The 24,916-nt window shown below is 43.9% G+C and overlaps 1 protein-coding gene across 2 annotated transcripts in view; it reads right to left on the bottom strand.

Moving 5' to 3' along the window:
• The window catches only part of NTRK3 (neurotrophic receptor tyrosine kinase 3), a 554,024-nt gene that overhangs the window by 315,113 nt on the left and 213,995 nt on the right, over positions 1 to 24,916 (bottom strand). For both annotated transcript variants that reach the window (XM_061595098.1, XM_061595099.1), the window contains exons 6-9: positions 16,911 to 17,053; positions 14,475 to 14,616; positions 9,911 to 10,207; positions 596 to 619 (exon numbers count right to left, since the gene is read on the bottom strand). In XM_061595098.1, coding sequence (XP_061451082.1) covers positions 596 to 619; positions 9,911 to 10,207; positions 14,475 to 14,616; positions 16,911 to 17,053 — 606 coding nt within the window. The remainder of the gene's footprint in view (positions 1 to 595; positions 620 to 9,910; positions 10,208 to 14,474; positions 14,617 to 16,910; positions 17,054 to 24,916) is intronic.

Genomic DNA, 24,916 nt, shown 5'->3' with positions numbered 1-24,916 from the left:
ACGCGGAGAACCCACCAAATCAGCCCAATTTACTTTAGGACTCAGGATTCAGTTGAATCTGGAGCATTGCCCTAATATTTAGACCTTGTTGGATGAGCACTTTCAGATTTTGTTTTATTGTGCTTTTTCCAGATATTTGTTTTTAATGGATTATCAAGGTCTGTATTTTATAGATTGTAAGTCTCTTTGAGACATCTTTTGTGGAAAGTGACAAATTAATGTAAGGAATAATAACAGCTGTCTGCAAAGATTAGGGCCACATTTACACCATACATTTATTCCACTATTATTCCACTTTAAATAGTCATGGTTTCCCCCAAAGAATCCTGGGAAAGGTAGTTTGGTAAGGGTTCTAGAGTTGGTAGGAGACTCTTACCCTCCTCACAGTGTCACAATGGTCAGAGTGGTTAAACAGTCGGTCCCTCTTCCCAGAGAACTGTGAGGAGAATAGAGGTCTCCTGATAACTCTCAGCACAAACTACACTTCCTAAGATTCTTTGGTGGAAACCATGATTGTTTATAGTGGAATGATAGTGGAATAAATGTATGGTGTGGATGTGATCTTGTTCAATCAAAGAGCCAAGGAGAGACTTACATGTGACAATGCCATCCGAAATGCCTGCAAGACAGAAAGAATAAGAAGTTACTGACACTATCCAAGAAGAATAATGTTCACATTACTATTATTTTTGAATATATATTTTTTAATTTTCCAAACAACACATGCAATGTGGAAAGTAAAATGTCAAAGAAAAAAAAAAGGGGGGGGGAGATGCAAATCATGTTAATGTTATTAAGCAAACACTGCAATGGGTGAATTCCCACTACTCTTTGTTTTTAGGTTTCTTCTCTGTCTACAACTTGACTCTTTATCATCTTCTTTAATATCCCACCTTTCCTGTCAAGGTGACATACATGCTTCTTCCCCTCCCCATTTTATCTTCACGAGACCGCTTTGAGGTAGGTTAGGCTAAGAGACAGTTAACTGTTCCAGGGTCACCCAATGAGCCTTATAGTTGACGGGGGACTTGAACCCTGGTCTCCCAGCACCTATTCCAACACTCTAACCCAGCCATTCCCAACCAGTGTGCCTCCAGATGTTGTTGGACCACAACTCCCATCAGCCTCAGCCAGCATTGCCAATGGCTGCTCTAACCCCTGCACCACACTGGTTTTCAATTGTACATGCATACCAGGAGACACCCAAAATGGAATCTATATAAATCAGTATGCTGTAGGTAGTGGTGGCTAGAAAATTGGATTTTGTTGGTCAAAGAGAACTGGGTTCAAATCTCCATGGAGCCCCAAAGCTCACAGGGTGACGTTGGGTTAGTTCCTCTATCTTGGCAACACCCCATGAGGCAGGTTAGGTTGAGATAGAGCACATGTACATGTGCAATAAAAACGTAATGAATCAAATAAACACATATGTGAATTTTTCACAATATCTGTCAGCCACCTGTAGGAGATACCTCTGCCTGCGGTTTGGAAGTGCTATAAAAACAGGCTCTGGGTCTCCTCTGGGGTTTTTCTGTCTAGTTTATACATTTCCTAATTATTCTGTTTTGTTATGGTTTTAAAAAATAGGTTTTATAAAATGGACAGGGTTTTTTTTAAAAAAAATCCATTGCCACAAGCCACTTCAGATGCACCACAGAAAAGCAGGACACACACTGTTATGTTGGCTCCCACCCAAAACACAAAAGCAGGTGTACTCACTTTTAAGTAAGGAAGCTATACTTTATTAAATCAGATTAATGGTACAGACTCAGGCTGCAATCCAATATGCACTTACCTCAGAGTAAGTCCCATTGAACCTAGTGGACCTTACTTCTGAGTAGACATGTACTGGACTGCAGCCTAAGAGGCATGGAACAGCCAGAAGCAGTCCAAGAGCTCTTACAAGGTATATGATGAGCAGGAATATGCCCGGTCCAGGCGCAAGGGCCAGGATTCACAAATCCAAGATCAGTGACAAGAACTTCAAAGCTGCATGGGAGCTGTGAAGTTGTTCCAACAAGTTGCCCTTTCCACCCATCAAACTTTTAAGCAGAGGCAGTGTTGCCGGTTACTCATGAGAAGCGCTGCACCAGTGGGAGTTTCTACCCTGACGGGATCGGAATCATCCTACCCAGTTACATCAGACCACTCCCTGGAGCCCTTCTCATCCCCCAGTGGGGGAGTGGCCCCTGCAGACTCTAACAGCCTCTCCCCCCACAGGCAAAAGAGAGGAAGCCTCTGGGGCTCCTGCTTCACCAGCAGAGCCAGGCACATCCGGAGGCAGGGGAGCTGCTCCGTCAGCTGGGCTCTGCTCTGTTGTCTAATTTCCCTCTTTCTCCCATCGGTTGTCCTCTTCCTCCACTGCCTGCCAGTCCTGGTCTGAATCAGAGTACTCGGAGGGAATCATGGCAGCCATTTTAAAATACATCAAACTCCTGTTTCAGACTTCTTCCATGCAAACTTCGTCCTCATCACTGTCAACGCTGACAATCCCTCGCAACACATATTTGAGCCAAGCCTTGGAAATAAATCCACAAAGGTTACTGGCCTGCAAAATGTTTTGGTAGCATGCACACATGCACATGACTCATTTGTGGGGGGGGGATACTGCATGGGCACCTGGAAATAATGAGTGGCTCTTCAGAACCCTGTTTTAGCCACTGCCTTACATTGAGTCATACCATTGGTTCATCTAGCTCAGCATTATGTACACTGATTGGCAACAGCTCTCCAGGGTTTCAAGCAGCCTTTCTCAGCTTTGCTTGGGGATGGGAGAAAATGAACTTGGAACGTTTTGCTTGCAAAGCACATGTTCTACCATTGAGCCATGACACTTCCCCATCTCCCAGGTGAGCTGTGAAGGCAGCTCTGTGCCTGCATCACCCAGCCAGACACCTCAGTCTTTTATAAGGCCTTGACTCATGAGGTTCAACATCTTCAAATAAATATTTCCTTTAGCTCAACAGCTGTCCAGAGTCCTTGGTGTCCATTGGGACTGGCATGGTGTATGGCAGGAGGCCAACAGTAGGTGGAGCCAGAGCCGACTCATTCTAATTTTATCCCCATTCTCCTCCCTGATGAGTTCTAGAGATGCAATACTAAGGAGGAGGAAGCTGAAGGCCAGTGCCATTCTCTAGATTTGTTGTACGTAAGAAAGAAAGCAGGTGGGAGATGGTTAGGGGCAGACTGAGGTTGTTGGGGCAGTGTCCCATTTGCCCTAGTGGGCTAGCCTCTTCTCAGTGACACTCAGCTTACACATGATACAGGAAAGAACACCACCTTTTCATTTACCCACTAGTTAAGCAAGCTAAAAAAACCTGATGCGAAGAGGACTTGACAAGGCTTTGAAGACAGAGGATGCCCAGAATAATTTAGCAATGCTATCTGTTAAAAGTGGCATCTCAAACGCAATGCAAAGAATAGGACATTACAACCCCCAGGGAGGGTTGCGAGCAGCGCTCACAATGAACTGAAAGCTCTGTTGACAAAGAGGGATTTGGTTATGCTGAAGCACCATCCACCACATCAGCACTTTCTGACCTCAATGTAGGTCACAACAAAATTTGTCTTGGGAAAATGGTCTGTGTGTGTGTGGGGGGGGGTGGAGCAGAATTTAAATTTGGTTTTAGAACCCAGGTGAGCACCTCCCACACCCTACCCTTTGAGAAAAGTGCTGGGCTCATGCCTCAATCTATTTACTAATATCATAGTTTCTAATTTCCCTTAGAATCACATTATTAGGGTGGCTTCCAATGTAGTGATTAAACCACCACAATATTAATAATGTATTAAATAAAAATAAAAAAGAACCGGTCTGTCAAAGTGGAAAAAAGGCAATGCACGAGCCAGAATAAAAGGGATCATCAAGAGTTTTAAAAGATTTTTGTTTTTAAAAGGCCTTCAGCTAGTACTGGAAAAATATCTGTGTAGGCACCAGAGTAGCCTTGTTAGCAAAGTGTTCCAAAGTCAGATGGTGGGGGAACTCAAGGAAATCTCTCTGCTGATGATCCCAAACACTCCCTAAAGTTGTCAGGTCAGCAAATTGGGGAGGAACTATGCTTCAGTGGTAGATCATCATCATCATCATCATCATCATCATCATCTATTACCCACCCTTCCCAGGGTAGGTTACAACATTTTTAAAATACGGCATTAAAAACAGTTTAAAAAAAAATCCAGAAACACAAAATAGGGTGGGTCTTAAAATATAAGTCCCAGGTTTCAACAGCCGTCATAAAGAGGTGGGTCTTCAGCATTCACTTTAAACTGGACCTTCTTTGCATGTAAAAAGTCCCAGGTTTAATCCTCAGCATCTCCTGGTAAGGCTGGAAAAGACTGATGTCTGTAACTCTAGAGAGCCACCGTCTGCCAGTGTTCCAGATGTTCTGGATGACAGCTTCCATCAGCCCCAGTCAGCACTGAGCAAGATGGACCAATAGCCTGATTCAGTATAAGGCAGCTTCCTATGTTGCTAGATGTAGAATGATCTGATACTCACAAATCATGGGCAGGCCAAGGCCTATTTGCCAACTGAGACTTCATTGTTTTTGTTTGTTCCATAGAAGAACAGTTTCAAAATGGTTTAACGTTAGAAGTCATTCTTTCTTCCAAGGAATCTGAAATGTTGACCAGGGATCTCTAACTCAACACCTGCTTCATTTCCCAGGATCCTTCAGTGGTAGCCGGGTGGTTAAACTGGTATCAACCTGATACAAGACTGTAGTCCAGATATGACTTTACTGATGTCGTGGATATACATTTCTGTTTCTGATCTTCAGGTTATAGCTTGGGTTCTATAAAAGTTTCTGCATGAATAACTGCACTGTGTTATCATTGTTTTTCTTAGAAACGTGGGAAGATATCGTATACCAAGTCAGACCATTAGTCCATCAAAATCAGTGTAATCTAAATAATAATAATAATAATAATAACAACAACAATAATACCGGACTAAGTTCAATGTTATAGTTTTGGTGTACAAAGCCCTATACAGCTTGGGACCAGGATACCTGAAAGACTGTCTTGCCCCTTATATACCCAGTTGATCACTGCTCTCTGCAGATGAGGGCCTCCTGCAGATTCTATCTTATCAGGAGGTCCATTCTGCACAACAGAGAAAATGGACCTTTAGTGTAGTGGCACCTACCCTTTGGAATTCCCTCCCCTTAAATATTAGACGGGTGCCATCCTGTTATCTTTTCGGTGCCTACTGAAGACCTTCCCCTTTCACCAAGCCTTTTAAGTTGAGACCTTATCCCAGTCTGTGTCTGTGTTGAAAATTGCTTTTTAAAATGTTTTTAAACTTTTTCTTTATTTTTTTAAAGATGTTTTTAAAACTTTTTTCAATTTTTTTTATTAAAGATGCTTTGTTTTAATATATTTTAAAGTCTGTTTTTATTATGTTTTAAAGTGTTTTTAGTGCTTTTGTTTGTCGCCCTGGGAAGGGTGGGATTTAAATCTAATAATAAACAAACATAAAATAATAATGATAATGCCAGGGTTTTAACCTTCTGCATGGAAGGCAGATGTTCTACCACTACTCAAAATAGAAGCCCATCCTCTGTAAAGTAGGACACATGGCCACCCAAAGTCTATGTTCCTGACTCTGGTCTTTTGATTCAGTTCTGTCCTGCTTAGTGCCTGGTCACCAGCCTATCTTTTGACTACATCTCCAGTTGCTGGCTAGTTTTGTCAGAATCGGGGGGACATAGGGAAGCTGCCGTATAGGGAGTCAGGCTGTTCTAGCTTGGTACTGTCTACACAATCCGCCTGGGACTCTCCAGGTTTTCAGACAGGGAGTTTCTCCCAGCCCTACCTGGAGATGCCAAGAATTGAGCCGGGTGCCTTCTGCATGCAGGGCAGATGCTCTACCACTGAGCTATGGTCCTTCCCCTGTTGTGTGCATCATATGTTCATGTTAAACAAACAGAAATGTACTTCATCATCAACAACTGTGCTCAATGAGTTATGATAAAATACAGCTGAATTGCCCATACATAAGAAGGATTGGAAGTCACCATCTAGCATTAGCTTATCCTTATAGCACAATAGATGACACCTTAAGCTCCGATCCGCAAAAGGCTTACCTGCATGTTAAATACTGCCAAATCCCCAGAGAAAATGTATGACACGACATTCGAGTTAAATTAAGCATCTCTTTTCATCTGCTAAAGAGTGGAACATACGGAGGTTGATACGAGGCACCCTAATCATATTGTGCTCAAGACAAGCCGTAGGTTAATAGCCATTTCTTTTTCGAAGTGGGATGGTGCTGAGAAGGGGGTCAGGGACAGCCACAGATTAAAGAGAATATGGGGCTCCACTTGCTATAACCCCATGAGCACCCATGTTTTCCTAATTCCAGAAGACCTAACTGGAGGCCTGGATACTGCTTTACACCAGTAAAGCAGCCATTGGCCCTTGTAGCCCAGCCCAGTGGCAGAGCATCTGCTTTCTATGCAGAAAGTCCCAGGTTCAATCCCCGGTCTCACCAGGTATACCTGGGAAAGACTCCCCTGTCTGAAATCCTAGAGAGCTGCTGCCAATCAGTGTAGACAGTACTGAGCCAAATGGATCAATGGCCTCGCTTGGTATCTCACTATGTCCCCATGTTCCCCGTTTCCTGTACTGCGATTGGCAGCAGCCCTCCAGGATCTCAGGCAGACACATTACTTTCCCATGACCTGCTTCCTGAAATCCTTTTAACTGATAAATGCTGTGGCCTGAACTGAGCAGCATTCACAACATGTGCCACACTCCCCAAACTGGATTAATTTAGGCCTATTTCATACACATACAAAAAGCAAGTGAGGCAGAAAAATTGGTATTGGACTGGACCACTTTAGGTTACAGATAGGGTAGAGATGGAGTCCTTGGGCCCTCCAGATGTTGTTGAATGATAGCTCCATGACCATTGATCATAATGACTGGTGCTGATGGAGCCCGGCAACATTTGGAGGGCCTCAGGTTCCCTACCCTGGAAACAGAGGAGGAAAGTTGCAATCTATATCTATACGTAATATAGATATGTATATGTAAACTTACACACGGAAGGGCCATAGCTCAGTGGTAGAGCACCTGCTTTGCATGCAGAAGATCCCAGGTTCAATCCCCGGCATCTCCAGGTAGGGTTGGGAGAAACTCCTGCCTGAAACCCTGGAAAGTTGCTGTCAGTCAGTGAAGACAGTACTGGGCTAGATTGACCAATGTCTGACTCAAGAATAAGGCCGTTTCCTACGCTCCTATCTGCACACAGAAAACTAACACATTAGATGAAAAAGATCCCGCATAGTTTTCCCCTGGCAAAGTAATTTTATACACACAAGGAATTTATCGATAGACTCAACTTTCCTACCCACAGTCTGGAGTGTGCAAGCCCATGAATGGTCTTAGAACATCATTTGCTGCTTATGTGAACCAGTCCTGAGCCAGACAGCTTATCAGCCCCCAAGTCCCAAATATAATTTTTTTGCTCCCTTCTAAGTCAGCTGGGACCTCGACAAATAGCTCGTTCTCTGAGGGAAGGATTCCAGTTTTAATGGGCTATATCTCATCTGTTGCAAAAGCTCCATGTATAGCGAGGTATAAATAATAAACGAGAATACTATTGGCATCACACTCTCTAAATATAGCAAAATGTTCTATTTTGCTGTGGGAGACAGCAAAGGGCACTCCTTTCTCTCACACCAGCATTCCAGATGGCAAGAAGCATGCCTCAGCCTGCAAAAATTAATTCTACAGGGGCCTACTTGAGCCAAAATTGAACAGCACCACGAGGATCCTGTTGCTCTTTCCCCTAGATTGCAGAAACATAAAACTGCTTGTTGTATCCCCTTGTGAAGAGGAGAGAGGGAGGGAGACAGAAAAACATGGAGCAGAGGAAGTTGCCTTATACTGAGTCAGACCCTATTGGTCCATCTAGCTCAGCATTGTCCACACTGACCAGCAGCAGTTCTCCGGGGTTTCAAACAGGGGTCTCTCATAGCCCTACCTGGAGAAGCCCCTCAAATACACCTTTGTCACCACTGCAGTCTCTACCTCTGCAGTTGCTCCTGTACAAAAGCAGACTGGATCTATCGAGCCTGATGTTCCATTTCTGAACTGAGTGGAAGATTTTTGGCCCACTATTTACTGGAATGACGGTTGTATTCCAATAGCAGGGAACATTAATTATCCCCATATCTTGACCAAATGAGAAACTGGGAGGTCAAGTAAACTGAATTTTCTCTTAATCAGATCTAACCAGTCTGCGATTCAAAGGGTTGCCTTCTTTGCAACAGTTTAAGGGAAAAAATGTCTGATCAATTTGCCATGTAACCACATTTAAGTCATGTGGTGCATTTATAATGATTTAAATATTTTAATTTTTAGATTGGGGGGGGTTAGATCAACGTGAAAAATGGAAATTGACTGCCTTCAAGTCGATTCTGACATATGACGACCCTATGAGTAGGGTTTTCATGGTAAGCTATATTCAGAGGTAGTTTACCATTGCCTTCCTCTGAGGCTGAGAGGCAGTGACTGGCCCAAGGTCACCCAGTGAGTTTCATGGCTATGTGAGGATTTGAACCCTGGTCTCCCAGGTCACAGTCCAACACTCTAACCCAGCCTTTCCCAACCAGTGTGCCTCCAGATGTTGTTGGACCACAACTCCCATCAGCCTCAGCCAGCATTGCCAATGGTCAGGAAAGATGGGAGTTGTGGTCCAACAACATCTGGAGGCACACTGGTTGGGAAAGGCTGCTCTAACCAGTACATCACACTGGCTCTCTTAGATTTATGTACTTGTGTTTGTTTGTTTTAAAGTGCATTTTTATTGCATTTGATATGGCCTGAAGACTTATTCAATAACATGTGATTGGTTGGTTGGTTTCTGACTATGACAAGTCAGATGCATTCATGAAGCCCGGAAGCAAGATAATGTTACTTTCGTCTCATTCGTTCCCAGCATCTGGTATTCAAAAGTATACTGCTTCTGAATGGTGAGGCTCCATTTAACTATTATGTCTAATAGCAGTTGATAGGCCTATCCATCATTCATAAGCCCTTCTTAAGCTCAGCTATATGACCAGCACTCATTGGATAGGTCTATCTGTTATTCATGTATATAAGCCCAGGCCTGAGCAATAGCCTTTCTGTCAGGGGTTCCTGGAGCCATGGACACCCAAACTGGGACACCCCCCCCCAGAGGTAGTGTCCTCTCAGCCTACACCTACTATGGAAACAAGCCCCTCCAAAGCAGAGATCCTGCACAACCCTGAGCTTTTCTGTTAGCATAGCAATGAGCCAGGAGGGAATTAACAGAGGGGAAGTGGGGTGCTAAACTCCAGGCCTGGGGACTACTCCTTTAAGGCCTTTGATCATCAGAAAAGGGGCAGAACCTGGGAGGGGCATGCTGGAAGTGCAACAGCAGGGATCATTCAGTTTGTAGCTTAAAGGTTAATTCTGTAAGTATCAAAAGGGAGAAGGGTGGAGGTATCGCTTACCAACCACTCAGAGTGGCATGATCTTTGCTGAGATAGCACAACCTCTGATTGGCTGTGTAGTGTCTCCCTGCTCTTCGCTATATGTGTCTCCCTGCTCTGAACAAGGACTGACCTATGAAAGACAAAGCCTCTCCATTTATTTCTCCTCAATGTTTTTTTTGTTGTTGTTCAGTTGATGCAGTAAAGTGTTTCAGGATCTTTCTCTCTGGACCCCATCTGTGTTATTTAAATGACTCTGCTAAGAGGGCAATCTGGCCCTGTAGGGATAAAAGGACTCAGTACAGACCCAGATCTCATCAGAGCAAGCTGCTCACTTGGAGCTCTCTCCTAATCTGGCCTGCCTCGTCTTGTGAGCTTCTGCTTGAGGAGACACAAAGGAGGGGTGGGGAGTTAAGCTGCAAAATTGCATGCTGGCAGTCTCTCACTTGGAAAGGGTTTCTCCAGGAAGTGCCCTTTGACTGTCTGGTTGGCTGTTCCCAGATAGTTGGTTGCGATGATGGTGTAGTTGCCATTGTTGTAATGTGTTGGGTGGTTGAACAGCAAGCATCCATCGGAGACTTCCCCCTCCTGGTAGAGCTCCATGCGGATGAAGTCTGTCTCCCTGAGAACCTGGCCATTGTACAGCCAATGGATTTGGGGTGGCGGGTTCCCGTGCACCAAAAACTCAATGCAGTGTTCCATGTGGCGGATGGGTTCCAACAGGCTGATGATGCGGGGAGGATCTGAGTAGAGGAAGAGAAAAGGTAAAATGCAAAAGGCAGCCAGCAAAGGACAACTCCATCTGTACAGTCTCGGCTTTCTGAAAAGCGTGGAGGTAACAAGGCTGGACTGGACTCTCAAGTTTCATCCAAATTTTACGGGGGTGCAAAGTGCAATGCAAAAGTTACAACTGGTAAAAAAATTTCATCCAAATTTTATAGGGCTGCCATTTGAAAGAAAACTCTGTACCCTCATTTGCATTGGAGGGGTGCGGGTCATTCTCCTTCAAACTTTGCCCCACCCCTAAAATAGCCAAAATACAGCCACCACTTTTACAACTTGCACATATGGATAAAAGGATCTGCCCATTTCAGATCTCCCCGTTTTCTCCTTTTCCCAATCTTAAATTTGGTTCTCTGCATTTCTGCAGCAGTTTGCATTAAAAAAAAGAAATCCTCGTGAAAATTCATCAGCATTTTAGTGTAAATTTCTCCTATTATACACACGCTTGTATGTGTTTTTGCCTAATATACACATTTTTGCAAAGCAGTTTCCCCAAATATAATGTATTTTGTATGCTGTTTTCAATAATATATGCATTTTTGCACACTTAACCCAACTATATGTATTTTGTACACATTATTTGGCAGGAGAATTGCATTACAATATTCAAGAAGTGTGAATTTCAAAGGATGGTTGTTTTTTTGGTTTGCATATTGTTTCGGAAAATGCAAATTTGGTAGGTTAACATCTAAAAGCCAGCTGAATTGAATTTCTCCCCCATCCTGACTCACAAATGGGCAAAGGGGGCGGGATTTCAGTCCCTAAGGTGGGTGTTGAGTCTCAATGCCCTTGACTGGCAATCAGCAGCCATCCCATAGAAGCTCAGTAAACACAGAGCTCAAAGTGACTTACTATAAATTAAGATGCCTCATTTTAAAGCAGGGGTGGGGAAACAGTGGCCTTTCAGAAGTTAGACTAGAACTCCCATCTCCTCTGGACACTGGACATGACGGCTGTGGCTGGTGGGTATTGCAGCCCAACAGCATCTGAAGGTTCACAGGTTTCTCACCCTTGCTTTAAAGCTGCCCTGCAGAATTTACAGTCAGGGTTGGTAGGGCTTCTCCACCCACTATTCCGGCTTAAATGCATTCTTAGGGATGAAGTCAAGCAGGGGCAGTGTACAATTCTGGTTGGTCGCTGGGAGAACAGCATCCTGGACTAGATGGTCCACTGGCACCTGTGCCCTTCCAGATGTTGTTGGATTCCAACCCCCATCAGCTTCAGCCAGCATAGTAATAGTGAGGGATGGTGGGAGTTCAAGTCCATTGACATCTGGAGAGCCACAGATTCCCCATCCCTGAAGCAGATTTTTTAATGAAACGTATGCACAAAAACACACAATGTAGCATTGGCACGGCATTAAGGTTCACAAGTATCTCAGCTTTCTTTGGTCAGTGGAGTACCTTCCATTGTCACTGCAGGCATTTGGGGATGAAACATCAGCATTTAAGAACACAAGAAAAGCCTGCTGGATCAGGCCAGTGGCCCATCCAGTCCAGCATCCAGCTCTCACAGTAGCCAACCAGACACCAATGGGAAGTCCACAAGGAGGACTGAGCACAACAGCACCTTCCCCACCTGTGGTTTCCAGTAACTGGCATTCAGAAGCATCCTGCCTCTGACAATGGAGGTAGAACATAGCTAGTAGCGTTGTCCTCCTCCTTGTCTAATCCACTCTTAAAGCCATCCAAGTTGGTGGCCATCACTGCCTCTCATGGGAGCAAACATGAGGGGTAAAGACAGTAGACAGGGCGAATGAGATCCTGAGTGTGGAAATGGACACTTTTCAAAGTATACTGAAAATACCACCTGTGCAGAGTGTTGGGAAATGGAGAGGACGGCACCCCTGCCAAAATCCTCCACACTCTGCATTTCAGGTCACAATACATGTATCAGGAGCATGATACAGCTCTAAGCCCATTTGAGTCGTAGCATGCATCCATATATCTGAATGGAGCTTGGGTGCACATCCCAGCAGGGAAGGTGATGCAGCTTTTAGCCATTGGATAGGACTACGGGCATTGCAACAGCAATAGGATCTTCCATTCCCTCTTCAATATTTCATTTTTGACAATCTTGCTACATACTTATGAGACAACTCAGATGCTGCTCTGCATGTAAAATTGAAAAGTACATGCATACATGGGCAGGCTGGAGAGTGGAAAGTAATTTGCTGCCTTTCACAAGCCTCTGGGGGTGGGGAATCGTAAGTAACTGTTAGCATCAAATCCCAAGGAGTTGACTCATGGGAAAATGTTTAAAGATGTAGGCATGTACAGCAACGCTCAAAAGCCTCCTGAGCAGCAAATTCCCCAACTAAACCATGGTACAACAGTTTGGCATGCCACAAGAGAAACTACCCAAAATAATGAAGTCTCCCTTGTGACCAAAGTCCCCCCCACTCAGAGGAGAATGCCTGCTGCATCTCTGCATGGTTTACTGCTCTGCCCTTGCCTCTTTCCAGTCTCCCTCTTTCCAAACAGCCTCTTCCCATGTAAATCTGCTGAATCTCTTCAATGGCTACAGTTGCATCGCTCTCAATGTGAACACTGATTTTGAGTTCAGTCCCACACGTATTTTATAAGGCGCTTGCTTTTATTTGCAATCCCTCTGTTTTCTGCACATAGGCTGGTGAACCCTGGACTAGGTTGGAGACCCCTGGACTAGAGATTGCCTTCTCCATCAATACCCTCAGGTGCCTCTTCTTCCTAAAAAGAAGATCAGCTGGATGCCTTCATTTTTTCTCCTGTAGGGCTCTCCAAATAAAACTCTGAAGACAATTATTCAGCTATTCTGCACCTCCACTTCTGCCATCTCCAGAAGTCATTCTGTTGTTGTTGTTGTTAAATTTATAACCCGCTCTTCATCAGCAGGTCCCAAGGTGGGTTACAACAGTTGAAAATTCAGTATTAAAACAAATTACAGTCACAGGAATAAGGTGGGTCCTAACAACACACATCTAATGTGTCAAAAGCCGATAAAGAGATGTGTCCTCAGCATCCACGAAAAACTGTATAGTGAAAGGCCCAGATGCACCTCCCTGGGGAGGGAATTCCATAACATAGAGATCTCTGGATCCTGACTAGAAGACCCAATAAAGGCCTAGATGGAGTCCATGTCAGGCACTTATTAATATCCCCAATATGATTAATATTGAGTCAAACACAGTGTGCTTTCCAGATTTAGAGGGTGCCCTAACCAAAAGGCTTAGGGTAAGTGACATGAGAAAGCCACCATTAAGAATCAAACAGAATTTCGTTAATTTCATTGAAATTTCCCCTCTCTTCCCAACTTAACCCTGAACCCAAGGAGGCTGGTCTTTCAACGCTTCTGAAAGGTGTTCCAGATCGGAATTTGGTAAATTTGCATTGGGTTGGGATTTCCTTTTTGGGGGGAGGGGAGCTATCAAGAACATCTACCTTTGCAACCTTACTTCCTGAACGTTGTGCACCGATCATAAAGGAGAACGTAAAGGAACATAGAGAGAGAGGGGGAGTTATGTCAGGCCCAGCGATGACTGGTGCCCATTGGGACAGGTAGGGCAGAAGGTAGGGAGACCAACAATAAGTGGAGCCAGAGATAACTAATTCTAGTTTTGTTTCCATCCTCCTCCCTGCTGAGGTCTGCAAGGGCAACACTGAGACCAAGGAGGAGAAAGCTGTCAGGCAGTGCCACCCCCTGGGCTGGTTGTAAGTAAGAAGACAGGGCAAGTGAGGACAGACTTATGTTGGTAAAGCAGCACCTCATTTGCCCTAAGTAATGCATTGGTTGGTTGAGGCAGGGGGCATGCCTTTTACTAGTATCTCCTCTTCCAGCCTGAGGAATCTCAGCACCCTTGAAGATCTCTCAGATTTCCTTGGGGAAGTCCATAACAGTTGGATACACTGCAGATCCACACCATACATTTAAAGTACATCCACTGCACATTTAAAGCACATGACATCTCCCAAAGAATCATGGGAACTGTAGTTTGTAAAGGGTGCTGGGAATATGTAGCTCTGTGAAAGGAAAACCACAGTTCCCAGAATTCTTAGGGGGAAGCCATGAGCTTTACATGTATAGTGTGGATCGGCCATGATTTGTGTTTCCAGTGTAGAATTGCCCTGCATTACGAGTTAAATTGTTCCAATCGGGGGGGGGGAGAGTACAAATAAATACTTTCCACTCCTTTGCCCTCCCTTCCCGACTCCCTTGAACCCTCAGTCTGCCCCTTCCCCATTAACTTACAATATACGGTAAGAAGCACACTGGCGTTAGACATTCCCACCACGTTCTCAGCAATACACGTCAGCAGGAATCCATTGTCCTCACTCGTGACATTCACCAGGGTTAGATTGATGGAATGGACATTGGTCCAGTTGGCATTGGTCTAAAAATCACCACCAAAGAGAGAGAAATATTTTATACACACACACATGCAAACTGTTGAACCCTTGCTCACTTTACGCCCATGGAACAAGAGATATCTAGCATGTAGATTTCCATGAATCATGCACCTCCTTAACAAACTTGACAGAAATTGAAGGCAGACAGAAATTCAACTATGGAATGAAACCACCTTAGCTGTCCCTTCATTATACAGCAATGAGAGTGGCTGCATAATATAGCCAGCATGGATTTTTTACATTCAGCCATGTTAAATATCACCCATGTCATGCTGCTGGTTTCCATAAGCTCATTTCAAAACAAAATCTTACAAAACTTATAGTGCTGAACTCAGAAATGCTTGCTTAACAACCCTCTAACACATGCATCTTCAGCAGTCCAAGTTTGTTGTTTCCAACAGCTCGATTCATTGCTTAAGTAGTGACATATTGTAATGTCTAATTTTACATCAAAGCTGCAGTTTCAGATTCAACTGTTAATGCACCCAAAATAGAAATAGAATATAACCTCCAGTTTGAAACACAAAAGGCTGTCTTCACCATCATATGACACTGACCAGTAAAAAGGCTTTGAAATTAATAAAAATAAATTTGACATAGATTTCTAGGATAAATAACAAAAGAAATATTATACATCCACAAGAGTGGCTGCATGCTATAGCCAGCATGGATTTTTCGCATTCCACCATGTTAAATTGAAAATACCCCCCATGCCATTCTGCTGCTTCCCATAAGCTCATTTCAAAACAAAACCTTACAAAACTTAATAGTCCTGAACTCAGAAACACTTGCTTAAAAACACTGTAAGTTTTCATGGTGATACACAACATACTCAGAGAGAATCCAGAGTTCAAAGTCCAGACCCCTATTGGCCTTCTTTCTGTCAGTGGTCTCATAATTTGTTGAAATGAATTAAAAATCAGCCACGTTCACAGAATACCTCACAGCTGTTTGGCTTGGCAATCAGGTGCCCACACACCCTGGACATTTATTCCACTTGAAACAGTCATGGCTTTACCCAAAGAATCCTGGGAAGTGTAGTTTGTGAAGGGTGCTGAGAGTTGTTTATTTATTATTTGATTTATATCCCACCCTTCCTCCCAGTAGGAGCCCAGGGCGGTTGTTAGTAGACTCCTATTCCCCTAACAGAGCTCCAGTGTTGTTTAACAGAGCTCCTCTTCTGGTGATTGTAGCTCTGTGAGGGGACTAGGGAGTGTCTTAATGACTCTGGGGGAAGCCATGACTGTCTCAAGTGGAATAAATATCTGGTGTGGATGTGGCCAGGGACAGTTTTGGTTTAAACTTGTATGGGAAACTACATGTGTCTGCTATAGAATAAAAAGGTGGGGGGGAACCCCAAAAATAATGATACTGTTAACAAGGTTTTCCTTTTGGTAAGGAAAGGAGCATTCCCTTTGCCAGTGATCACCCACCCAATCTCCTCCCTTCCCTCCCCCTCTCCCCTCCATCTTCCTTCCTACCCCTTCTCTTCCTCCCCTTCCCTCTCTCCCCTTCCTTGTCCCTCACCCAGGTCAGTTTCACCTTTCTTAAGCATGATTGCACAGGAGTAAATTCCACTGAACTCAATCAGCATGCAAATAACCAAACCTACCTTACCCTCCTCCTCCCTCCTATCCCCTCCCCCTCCCCCTCCCCTCCCCTCCCCTCCCCTTTCCTTCCCTGCTCCCCCCTCCTCCCTCCTCCAATTCCCACCCTACTCCTTCACTCTCCCCTTCTCCCCCTCTCTCCCCCTTCCCCTCCTCTCCCTTGGTCAGTTTCACCTATCCTAAGCATGATGGAATGGGAGTAAATCCCATTGAACTCAATAAGCATGCAAATGATCAGATCTGCTTTTTCCTCCCTCTCATCTCTGGTTCTCCTCCCTTCTTCCTCCTTCCCTGCCCACTCCAGCCCTCCCCCCCATGGTCAGTTTCATCTTTGGAGATGCAGTCCTGATTGCAAGTGCTGCCACCATTCACCATATTCTCAGAAGTATATGTTACCAAATTCTTCCAAGCTACACAGATTGAACTGTGAAAGACCAACCCAAATAGTGTTTGCATTTTTACAAATTTGTAGGGCACTACAATATCTCAGAGAGGAGGTCAGGTCTCCTGCTCCACTGGTGCATTCACTATAGCTGCCCAATTTCCCTGCTTTTAAAAGTTTGATAGAAATATCTGTTGGCTATAGGTACATTCTTAAACTGCAAGGTGGTTTTTTTTTGCCTATTAGTGGATATATTAAAGCAGAAAAGCACCTGCATTTAGTCTCCTACCTGATGAGTGTTGATTGAGCGCAGATTTACCACCATCCAGTCAACATCAGGCAGGGGTGAGCCGGAGCCGTTACAGGTGATGACAGCATTTTCACCCTCGCACACCGTCAGATTCACATGGCTGACGCTGATTTCAGGCAGATCTAGGGAAGCCAAACCAACACCCAGTTCAAACCTCCATTTCCTCATCTAGAAACATATGCAGCTGCTTTACACCAAGCCAGGTCACTGGTCCTTCTAGCCCAATATTGTCTGCACTGATTGGCAGCAGCTCTTCAGGATTTCAGCCCTACCTTTCATCCAAAGCAGATGCTCTACCACTGAGCTATGGCCCTTCCCCAAACCTGGTTTAAAACAGCTTTGGATGTTGACAGTGTTAGAAGCACAGGTGTCCTCTGTTACCTGTTCTTTCACAGCAACATCATGTTTGGGGGAAAAAATGCAATTTTTACATTGGCGCTGCCTGGTAGGTACTTGAAGACCTGAGCAGTTTGCCTATTTAATGAATGCTTGGTGTGTTGGTGGTTCTATTTGGTTATGTAAAAGATCGTCCTATTAGAGGACAGAGAAATGGTCATCAGTTAATTATGACAATCTGTCATAATCTGTCATAAGGACCCCAAAAGGGGGAAACTAGATGATCAAAACTTGGGAAATAGTAAGTATGACAAAATTAACAAATCTCATCAGAGTTAAGAGAAAGGAGGCAGCCTTATAATTGCTTTCCGGAAAATTGGAGCATGATCATGTATTGGTGCAACAGAGTACAGGAAAATGCAAACTTATGTATCCTTTTAGGTACATTGTAAGTCACTTAAGTAATTATATATATTTTGTTGGGATAAACAGAATTGTTGGAATATATCTGTGGTTCTCATATATTTTTCATTCACTGTATACATTATTTATATCATTAACATCTTTCTTTTTCTCTTTTGTTGTAATTATATTTTGACTGACTTGTACTTTGATTGGCAACAATAAAGAAAACTATGAAAAAATAAATAGAAATTCTTGGTATTAAAACTGCAGCATGCTGTTCACAAAACACAGTCACCTGCCACAATGTTATCTTTTATCCTTTCCCATGGGACTGCACTCTGTTAGGAGAGGGCTTGTAGCAAATCCTTGCAAAAGGATTAATAAGTAACTGTGGACCCCCTTGTTGGGTTTTCTGGAAAGGCCTTAGTCTCACAGAGGTAGGAGAATGAATGTTTGCATACGACTGTGGAGGACTGATAGAACAAGAATGGTTGAGAATGCAGCAGATCTTGAGAGGGGCATTTAGAACAGCACCAAAGAGGAAGACAGACCCTGTCTGGTGCCCCCTATTTGTTTCAGCTGGATATACATAATACTCCCGGGACTTCTGGATTCATCCATGAGGGACATCAGTAGTTCCACAAGTCCCATAAAACCTGGAATTTCTACACATGTGCTCCAAGACACCTCAATAATTAGAAAGACATAAACATGGCAAGTTTCTATGTCAGTCTTCAAATCAGAGAACAGGGGGCGTGTACCCTAAAACAGCTGTGTGAACAGTTGAAACTTCAGGACCAAGGCACCATCTGCCTATTCTGACTTGATGAATCAAGCAGCCACAGATGGTGGATGAGCAGCCAGTAGCAACGCCCCTCAGTGCACCTTCATGCAATCTGGAGAAGGGATGGGGGAGTGTTCTTAACCAAGTCCATCACAGAGGAAGCTAAGCGAGTCATGAAGTGAATTCTGAGTTTGGGAGAGGGATGAGCAAATCTGACCATTTTAGTTTTTCCTCTAGTTTCTCAGCTTTCCACTCTTCAGTGTTTGGCATTTCCCCGTTCATCAGCATTTGAGTGCCAATTTCTCCTAATACACACATGTTTGCATGCAATTTTCACTAATATTATTTATTTATGTATTATATTTATTGTACGTATATCCCACCTTTCATATTAAGGAACCCACAGTGGCATACATGTAGTTCCCAGGCAGTCTCCCATCCAGGCACTGACCAGACTCAAACCTGCTTATTTTCATCAAATGAGTGCCCTCATGTGCCTCCAGACTATACCTTGGGACCCTAGAATGTGTGCAAGTTTGCATACACACATATTTGTGTCTAATATACACGTATGCAAAGCAATTTCCTCCAGTATAATGCCGCTGTGCATGCTATTTTTGCTAATCTGTACATTTCTATGCACACTTTACCCCAATACATGCATTGGTGTGCACATTACTGGGCTGGAGAACTGCAAAATTCAGAGAAGAGTGAATGTCACATGATGCCTGTGTTTTGGTTCATGTATTGTTTCTGACAGTGTGGATTAGGCAGGCTCACCTTTAGATGTGTTGAATTTCTCCCCCAATCCCTAGCTGTGGGAGTTTAAACCTTACCCCTTTGCACACTTCCCATCAGCTTTTGGTGTGGCAGCCAGGATATATATATATATATACATACATATACAGTACAAATGGGCCCTGTGCAGTATGGAGTGGGCACTCCTCAGCAATCCAGCCACTTCACTCCATTCTCTCCCCTCTGCTTTTCCAGTCTCCCCTACAATGGTCAGTCAGCATTCCATGGCCACTGAGCATGCTCATTCCTCACTGGACTTTTTTTGGGGGGGTTATTCCCCCTTCCCCCCATCCAAAAAAAGTGGTTGTTGCTGTTGCTGCTCTCTTTGCATTTCTGGAACCTTGGGTTTCTCCCCAAGCTGGCTGATACATCCTTCTTGTACTTGGATGGTGCCCTTTTGGCTACATTAACGAACAGCACTCACAGCCCGAACATTGAAAATAAAAGGAATACTTAACTTGGAAAGCTACACCAGCTTCTTGAATTACATATACCAGGCTCAGTTGTGAAATCCTCTGAAAATTGTTTTCACGTTGGACCACTATTGCAAGCAGGAAGCGTCCAATTTTGGAAGGAAAAGATCTCAGCGGGGAGGCCTCTCTCCAGTTGTGATGGGGAGTTGTGCGGGGGCAGGGAGATCAGAGAAACCACCCCATAATCCCAGGAAATTAATGTACATAAATCCACACCAGCTGATAGTGGGAGAGGTCTTCTCAGCCTACTCCTTTGCTCACTAAGGATTTCCTAATTCTTGAAGATTACTCCTCCAATTTGCTGAGGAATTTTCAGTTGTCTCCCAAATCCCTTTTGGCTCACCTATACACAGCTATCCTGGGCAACTTCCAACATTTAATTAAAAGGCATGGGGGGAAGGGGGAGGGACTCTAAAGTACATGGCAATCTTTAGCAAAATGGGGAGACTTTTAAAGTGTGCAATTCCTAGACATTTAATAATTGGGAAAGGGAGGAAGGGAAGAGAAAAACAGTGTACTTATTCATCCTTTACCTATTCCATCAGGTACACAAGGCTAGAGTTAGCATTTCAATGATATCAGGTAGAGATGGGTAAATCGGTCAGTTTCAGTTGCAAATTCTTTTTTAAAAAAAGTTCTTATGAAAATTTGTCAGCATTTGAGTGCAAATGTCTCATACATTTTTGTATGCAGTTTTGCCTCGTTTATACCTTTTTGCAAAGCAGTTTTCCTTAACGTAAAACACTTTTGCATGTCATGTTCACACAGAAATGCATTTTTATGTACACACTATCCTAGTATATGAATTAGTCTACTTGGTTGGAGGAATGCATTGCATAATTTGGAGAAGTGTGGATTTCAGCAAGAATGGCTGTGTTTCAGTTAGCATAGTATGAATTACGTAGGTTCACCTTTAAATGCAAACTGAATTGAACTTCTCCCTCATCTCTAGTTCCTGGACAAGAACACATCAGTGGATCTCTTCAACCTATGGCAGATAACCCATAGTGGGTTAGGCAACCTAAGGGAGCAACCCGGAATGCTTTTGCCCAGACAACTCAAGCTGCCTGCCAAATACACTTTTGTTGCTGTTGTTCCTTGAGGAATAGTTATATTAGTCTCTTGCAGCAGAGTGTGTTAGTCTCTTGCAGCAGGGATAGAGAACCTTGTGGCCCTCCAGATATTCCTGGACTCCAGTTCCCATCAGCCACAGCCAGCATGAGCAATGGTAAAGGATGATGGGAGTTATACCCCAGCAACAACTGGAGGAGCATAGGTTAGCTATCTCCACTTTAAAGACTATGACATTTAGTATGGCATAAGCTTTCAAGGACCAGAGTCCATTTCATCATGCATGAAATGCCATCCAGAGTTTGTTGGTATATGTACTTAGAGGTGCAGAGACAAAACATGTCAGCAATGAGGTCAGAGGGAAATGAAATGCAAGAAATGCAGTGAAGGCCCTGTTGGGTCATAGCCACACCATACATTGAAGCACACTTAAAGCACATGGCTTCTTCAAATAACCCTGGGAGCTGTAGTTTGTTAAGGATGCTGGGAACTGTAGCTCTGCGAGGGGTAAACTACAGTTCCCAGGATTCTGAATTGGAAGCCATGTGCTTTAAATGTATGGTGTGGATGTGACCTAAGATGAATGTGAAATAATTGCAGTAACCATTCACAAAGTAGCATGGAGAAACATCTTGGCACTGATAAGCATTTCCCTTATTTTGTATATTTATGTGAAATTTTTGCATCTCTTTCTTTCAACCCGATTTAGGGCAAAGGAGAATAGATAGAAAATGAAGTGCCTTTGAAGGTTTTAGCCATTTTCTCAAGCTACCTCTAAGGGGTCTCCCTGTTGGATTCAGGGCCCTGCTAAATGCCCCACCTTTCCCCCTTCTGGCACCAGCCACCAGAAAAGCTAATATGAACTGTACATGTGAGAGCTTCAGTAGGAAGGAATATAGGCAGCTACCTTGTACTGAATCGGACCATTGGTCCATCTAGCTCCGTGTTGTCTGATGCACAGTGACTCTTTAGGGTTTCCAGAAGTAGTTTTTCCCAGCTCTACCTGGAGATTCCGGGGATGGAGCCTGGGATTTTCTGCATGCAAAGTAGAAGCTATGGTCCTTTCAAAGACTTATTGTAGGGTGTATAGGATACTGCCCTATACCAAGTCAAACATTGGTCAATTTAGCTCACTGTTGTCTACTGACAGCAGCTTTCTAGGGTTTCAAACAGATCTCCAGTCCTATCTGGATATGCTGGGGATTGAACTGGGGACCTTCTCCATGCAAAGCATGTGCTCCCAAGGAACTGACTGTCCTCTTAAGAGCCCATGCCCTAAGGTTCTCCATGAGACATTGTTCTGGGTGTGCTTGTATGCTGGGAGATGAGTAGACCAGAAGAGGCACTCCTTCAGAGGCACAACAGAGGGAGCATAGTGCCTTAGAGGCTAAGCTATTCAATCTTCTCTCTACCATCAGCTCGCTAGCAGACAGACAGCTGTGGAAATTGTGAAGGAAAGCTGCAAAAATGTCCTATCTTATTGGTTTTAAAGAGAAGAGTGCAAAATGCACTTGATCTCAGTGCAAACGAATTGAACTGAAAACTCCTAAAGTTCTTCTGCAGCAAGCTAGTCAGAAGACAGAGCTACATATCAGAATTTACTACAGGAGGGCCCCACTTTTCAGCGCCCCGCTTTTCAGCATTCCACTAATACGGCAGTTTTCAATTAGAGTAAGGTTCCACTCATACGGTGCTAGTTCCGCTTTTATGGCGTTTTTCGGGCGTTGAGCGCCATTTTATTGACCGAGTTCCATTTTTCGGCAGGTTTCGCTTTTAGCTGGGGGTCTGCAATGTAACCCGCCATATGAGTGGGGCCCTACTGTATATACATATTCTATGGGAAAGGCCTGTAACTCAACAGGGAAGGGCCATAGCACAGCAGCAGAGCACCTGATGGGCATACAGAAGGTCCCAGGTTCAATCCCTGGAATCCAAGGCATTTCTAAGCAATAGTTGTGTGTCCAAATGGACACCCAGTCCCAGTTTTTGGACAGAAATGGACATATAAAATTTAATCAATGAACCAAGAATACAAATTCAGATGGGAAACACAGACTAGAGGTATTATATTTTAGTGGAATTGAATAGAAGCTGTAAAACACAGGGGCACGTTACACAATCATTCTCAGGGTTCTTACAAACCACCACTTTCTGAAACACTAACAAAACCTCTCTTCCTTTACACAGTGATGTCTGGTTCTCTGTATCTTTGTGTGTGTGTTTTTTTTCTGTGAAGAATTCTGCTACAGCAGGATGTGGATCATAAGTGGCAGCTCCTATGCCATTCAATGAAACAAACAGTCCTGGGTTCATGAATATTTACTGGTGGGTGAGCAGGCTAATAAGAATTTGGCTCGGCTAGTGACTTGTGGAAATGCATTTGCAAGGCTATTTTCACCCCCTGTTTGTTTCTTTCTTTTAACCACTTTCCATTCAATCCAAATGTCAGGGCTTGTACATGGCAGAGAAGCTTCTAGATGCAACTTATTTGAATGAAAAAAGGGAACCCAGTAACAATTCCCTTGAAAATGCCCTGCCAGCATCTCCAGGTATGACTGGGAGAGAACCCTGCCTGAAACCCTGAGCTAAACATACCAAAGTTCTCACTCAGTATGCCCCTATTACACAGACCAAGCTGCCAAAGTTTCACCAAGTCAGCCTATCAGTCAGGGCTAGAGATGGAAAGTTCTGTCAATTTTGGCTCTCTCAGTTTCTAATTTTTCCAATCTTAAATTCAGTTCTCCACATTTCTGCAGCAATTTGCATGTTGCTGTTGTTTTAAAAAGCAAGGGTTGCTGCCAGCATGGTGGTGGAGCATGCACGTGTGCCCACAGGGCCTTCCCCGATGCTCACAGTGTCCCCTATGGAAATTAGGCTTGAAAGATGCATTCTGCTGTAGCCGGTAGACAACAGTAGAATAGGTTGTCATGTGTGTGTTCCTCTGGTTTGCAAATGCAACTCTTGCCATAATGCCAGCTCTGGAGAGACCTCCTGCACTGAGCATTCCTATTCTTCAGCATAGTAGCTCAGTGGTAGAGCACTTGCTTGGCATGCAGAAGGTTCAGTCCCCAGCATCTCCAGGATAGGGTTGAGAAAGACTCTCCCTTGAAACCTTGGAGAACCACTGCCAGTCAGTGTAGCCAACACTAAGCTAGATGGATCACTGCCTCTGACTCTGTATAAGGGAGCTTGTTCCTAGGTAACAGAGCATAGTTGCCAATACTCTGTGACATCTCCTCCATCTAATCCTTTTAAAGAAGAAGCAACAAACCCACATAGAACTGTGGGGAGCACTGAACAGGGCTGAGAAAGGACCGTTGTTCACAGCTGAAGAGGCTGCACCAGGAAGCAAAGTGATATGTTTAAGGGGAAAGCTGATTATCACAATTATCACAATGGTTTATCACAACCAGAAATGGCCTCTCAAATCCCAAGGTTATAGAAATGAGAGGAGGCAACAGTCTTTTTTGTGTCTGTGGCACCATCTGCACTATACATTTCAAGCACTATGATACCACTTTAAACGCTCATGGCTTCCATCAAAGAATCTTGGGAACCATCATCGAAGGGTGCCAGAAGTTGTTTGGAGACCCCCGTTCCTATCACAGAGCTATCGTTCCCAGTGTGGTTTAACAATTAATCCCTCTTCCCAAGGATCTCTGGGAATTGTTGCTCTGTGAAAGGAATATGGGCTTTGCAGGAAGGCATGGGCATTTTAAAGTGGAATAATAGTGGAATAAATGTATGGTGTGAATGTGGCCCAAGTCTGGTTGATTGCAGAAAGAAGCATTGTTAGTTCCAAAGCATTCTAATCTGCTGCTGATTTCAGCATGTGCCAGGGTAGCCAACGTGGTTCCCTTCAGCTGTTGTTGGACCCCTATCAGCCTTAGCCAGCATGGCCAATGGTCAGGGATGATGGGAGCTTTAGTCCAACAACAGCTGAAGGGCACTTTAGCTACCCCTGCCATAGAGCTATCTTCCATCATTGCCCTCATTTTTCATCTTCAGAAATGAAAATGAATTTCATTTCATTTGAGTTTTTTTAAAAAAGTTACCAGACAACAGTTTTTGTGTGGCCCCATCTGCACTATACATTTAAAGCACTATGATACCACTTT

The sequence above is a fragment of the Rhineura floridana genome, chromosome 14 (assembly GCF_030035675.1).
Source record: "Rhineura floridana isolate rRhiFlo1 chromosome 14, rRhiFlo1.hap2, whole genome shotgun sequence".
Taxonomy (NCBI): domain Eukaryota; kingdom Metazoa; phylum Chordata; class Lepidosauria; order Squamata; family Rhineuridae; genus Rhineura; species Rhineura floridana.
Note: the sequence above shows the minus strand (reverse complement) of the source record. Positions and strands in the feature narration are given on the sequence as shown.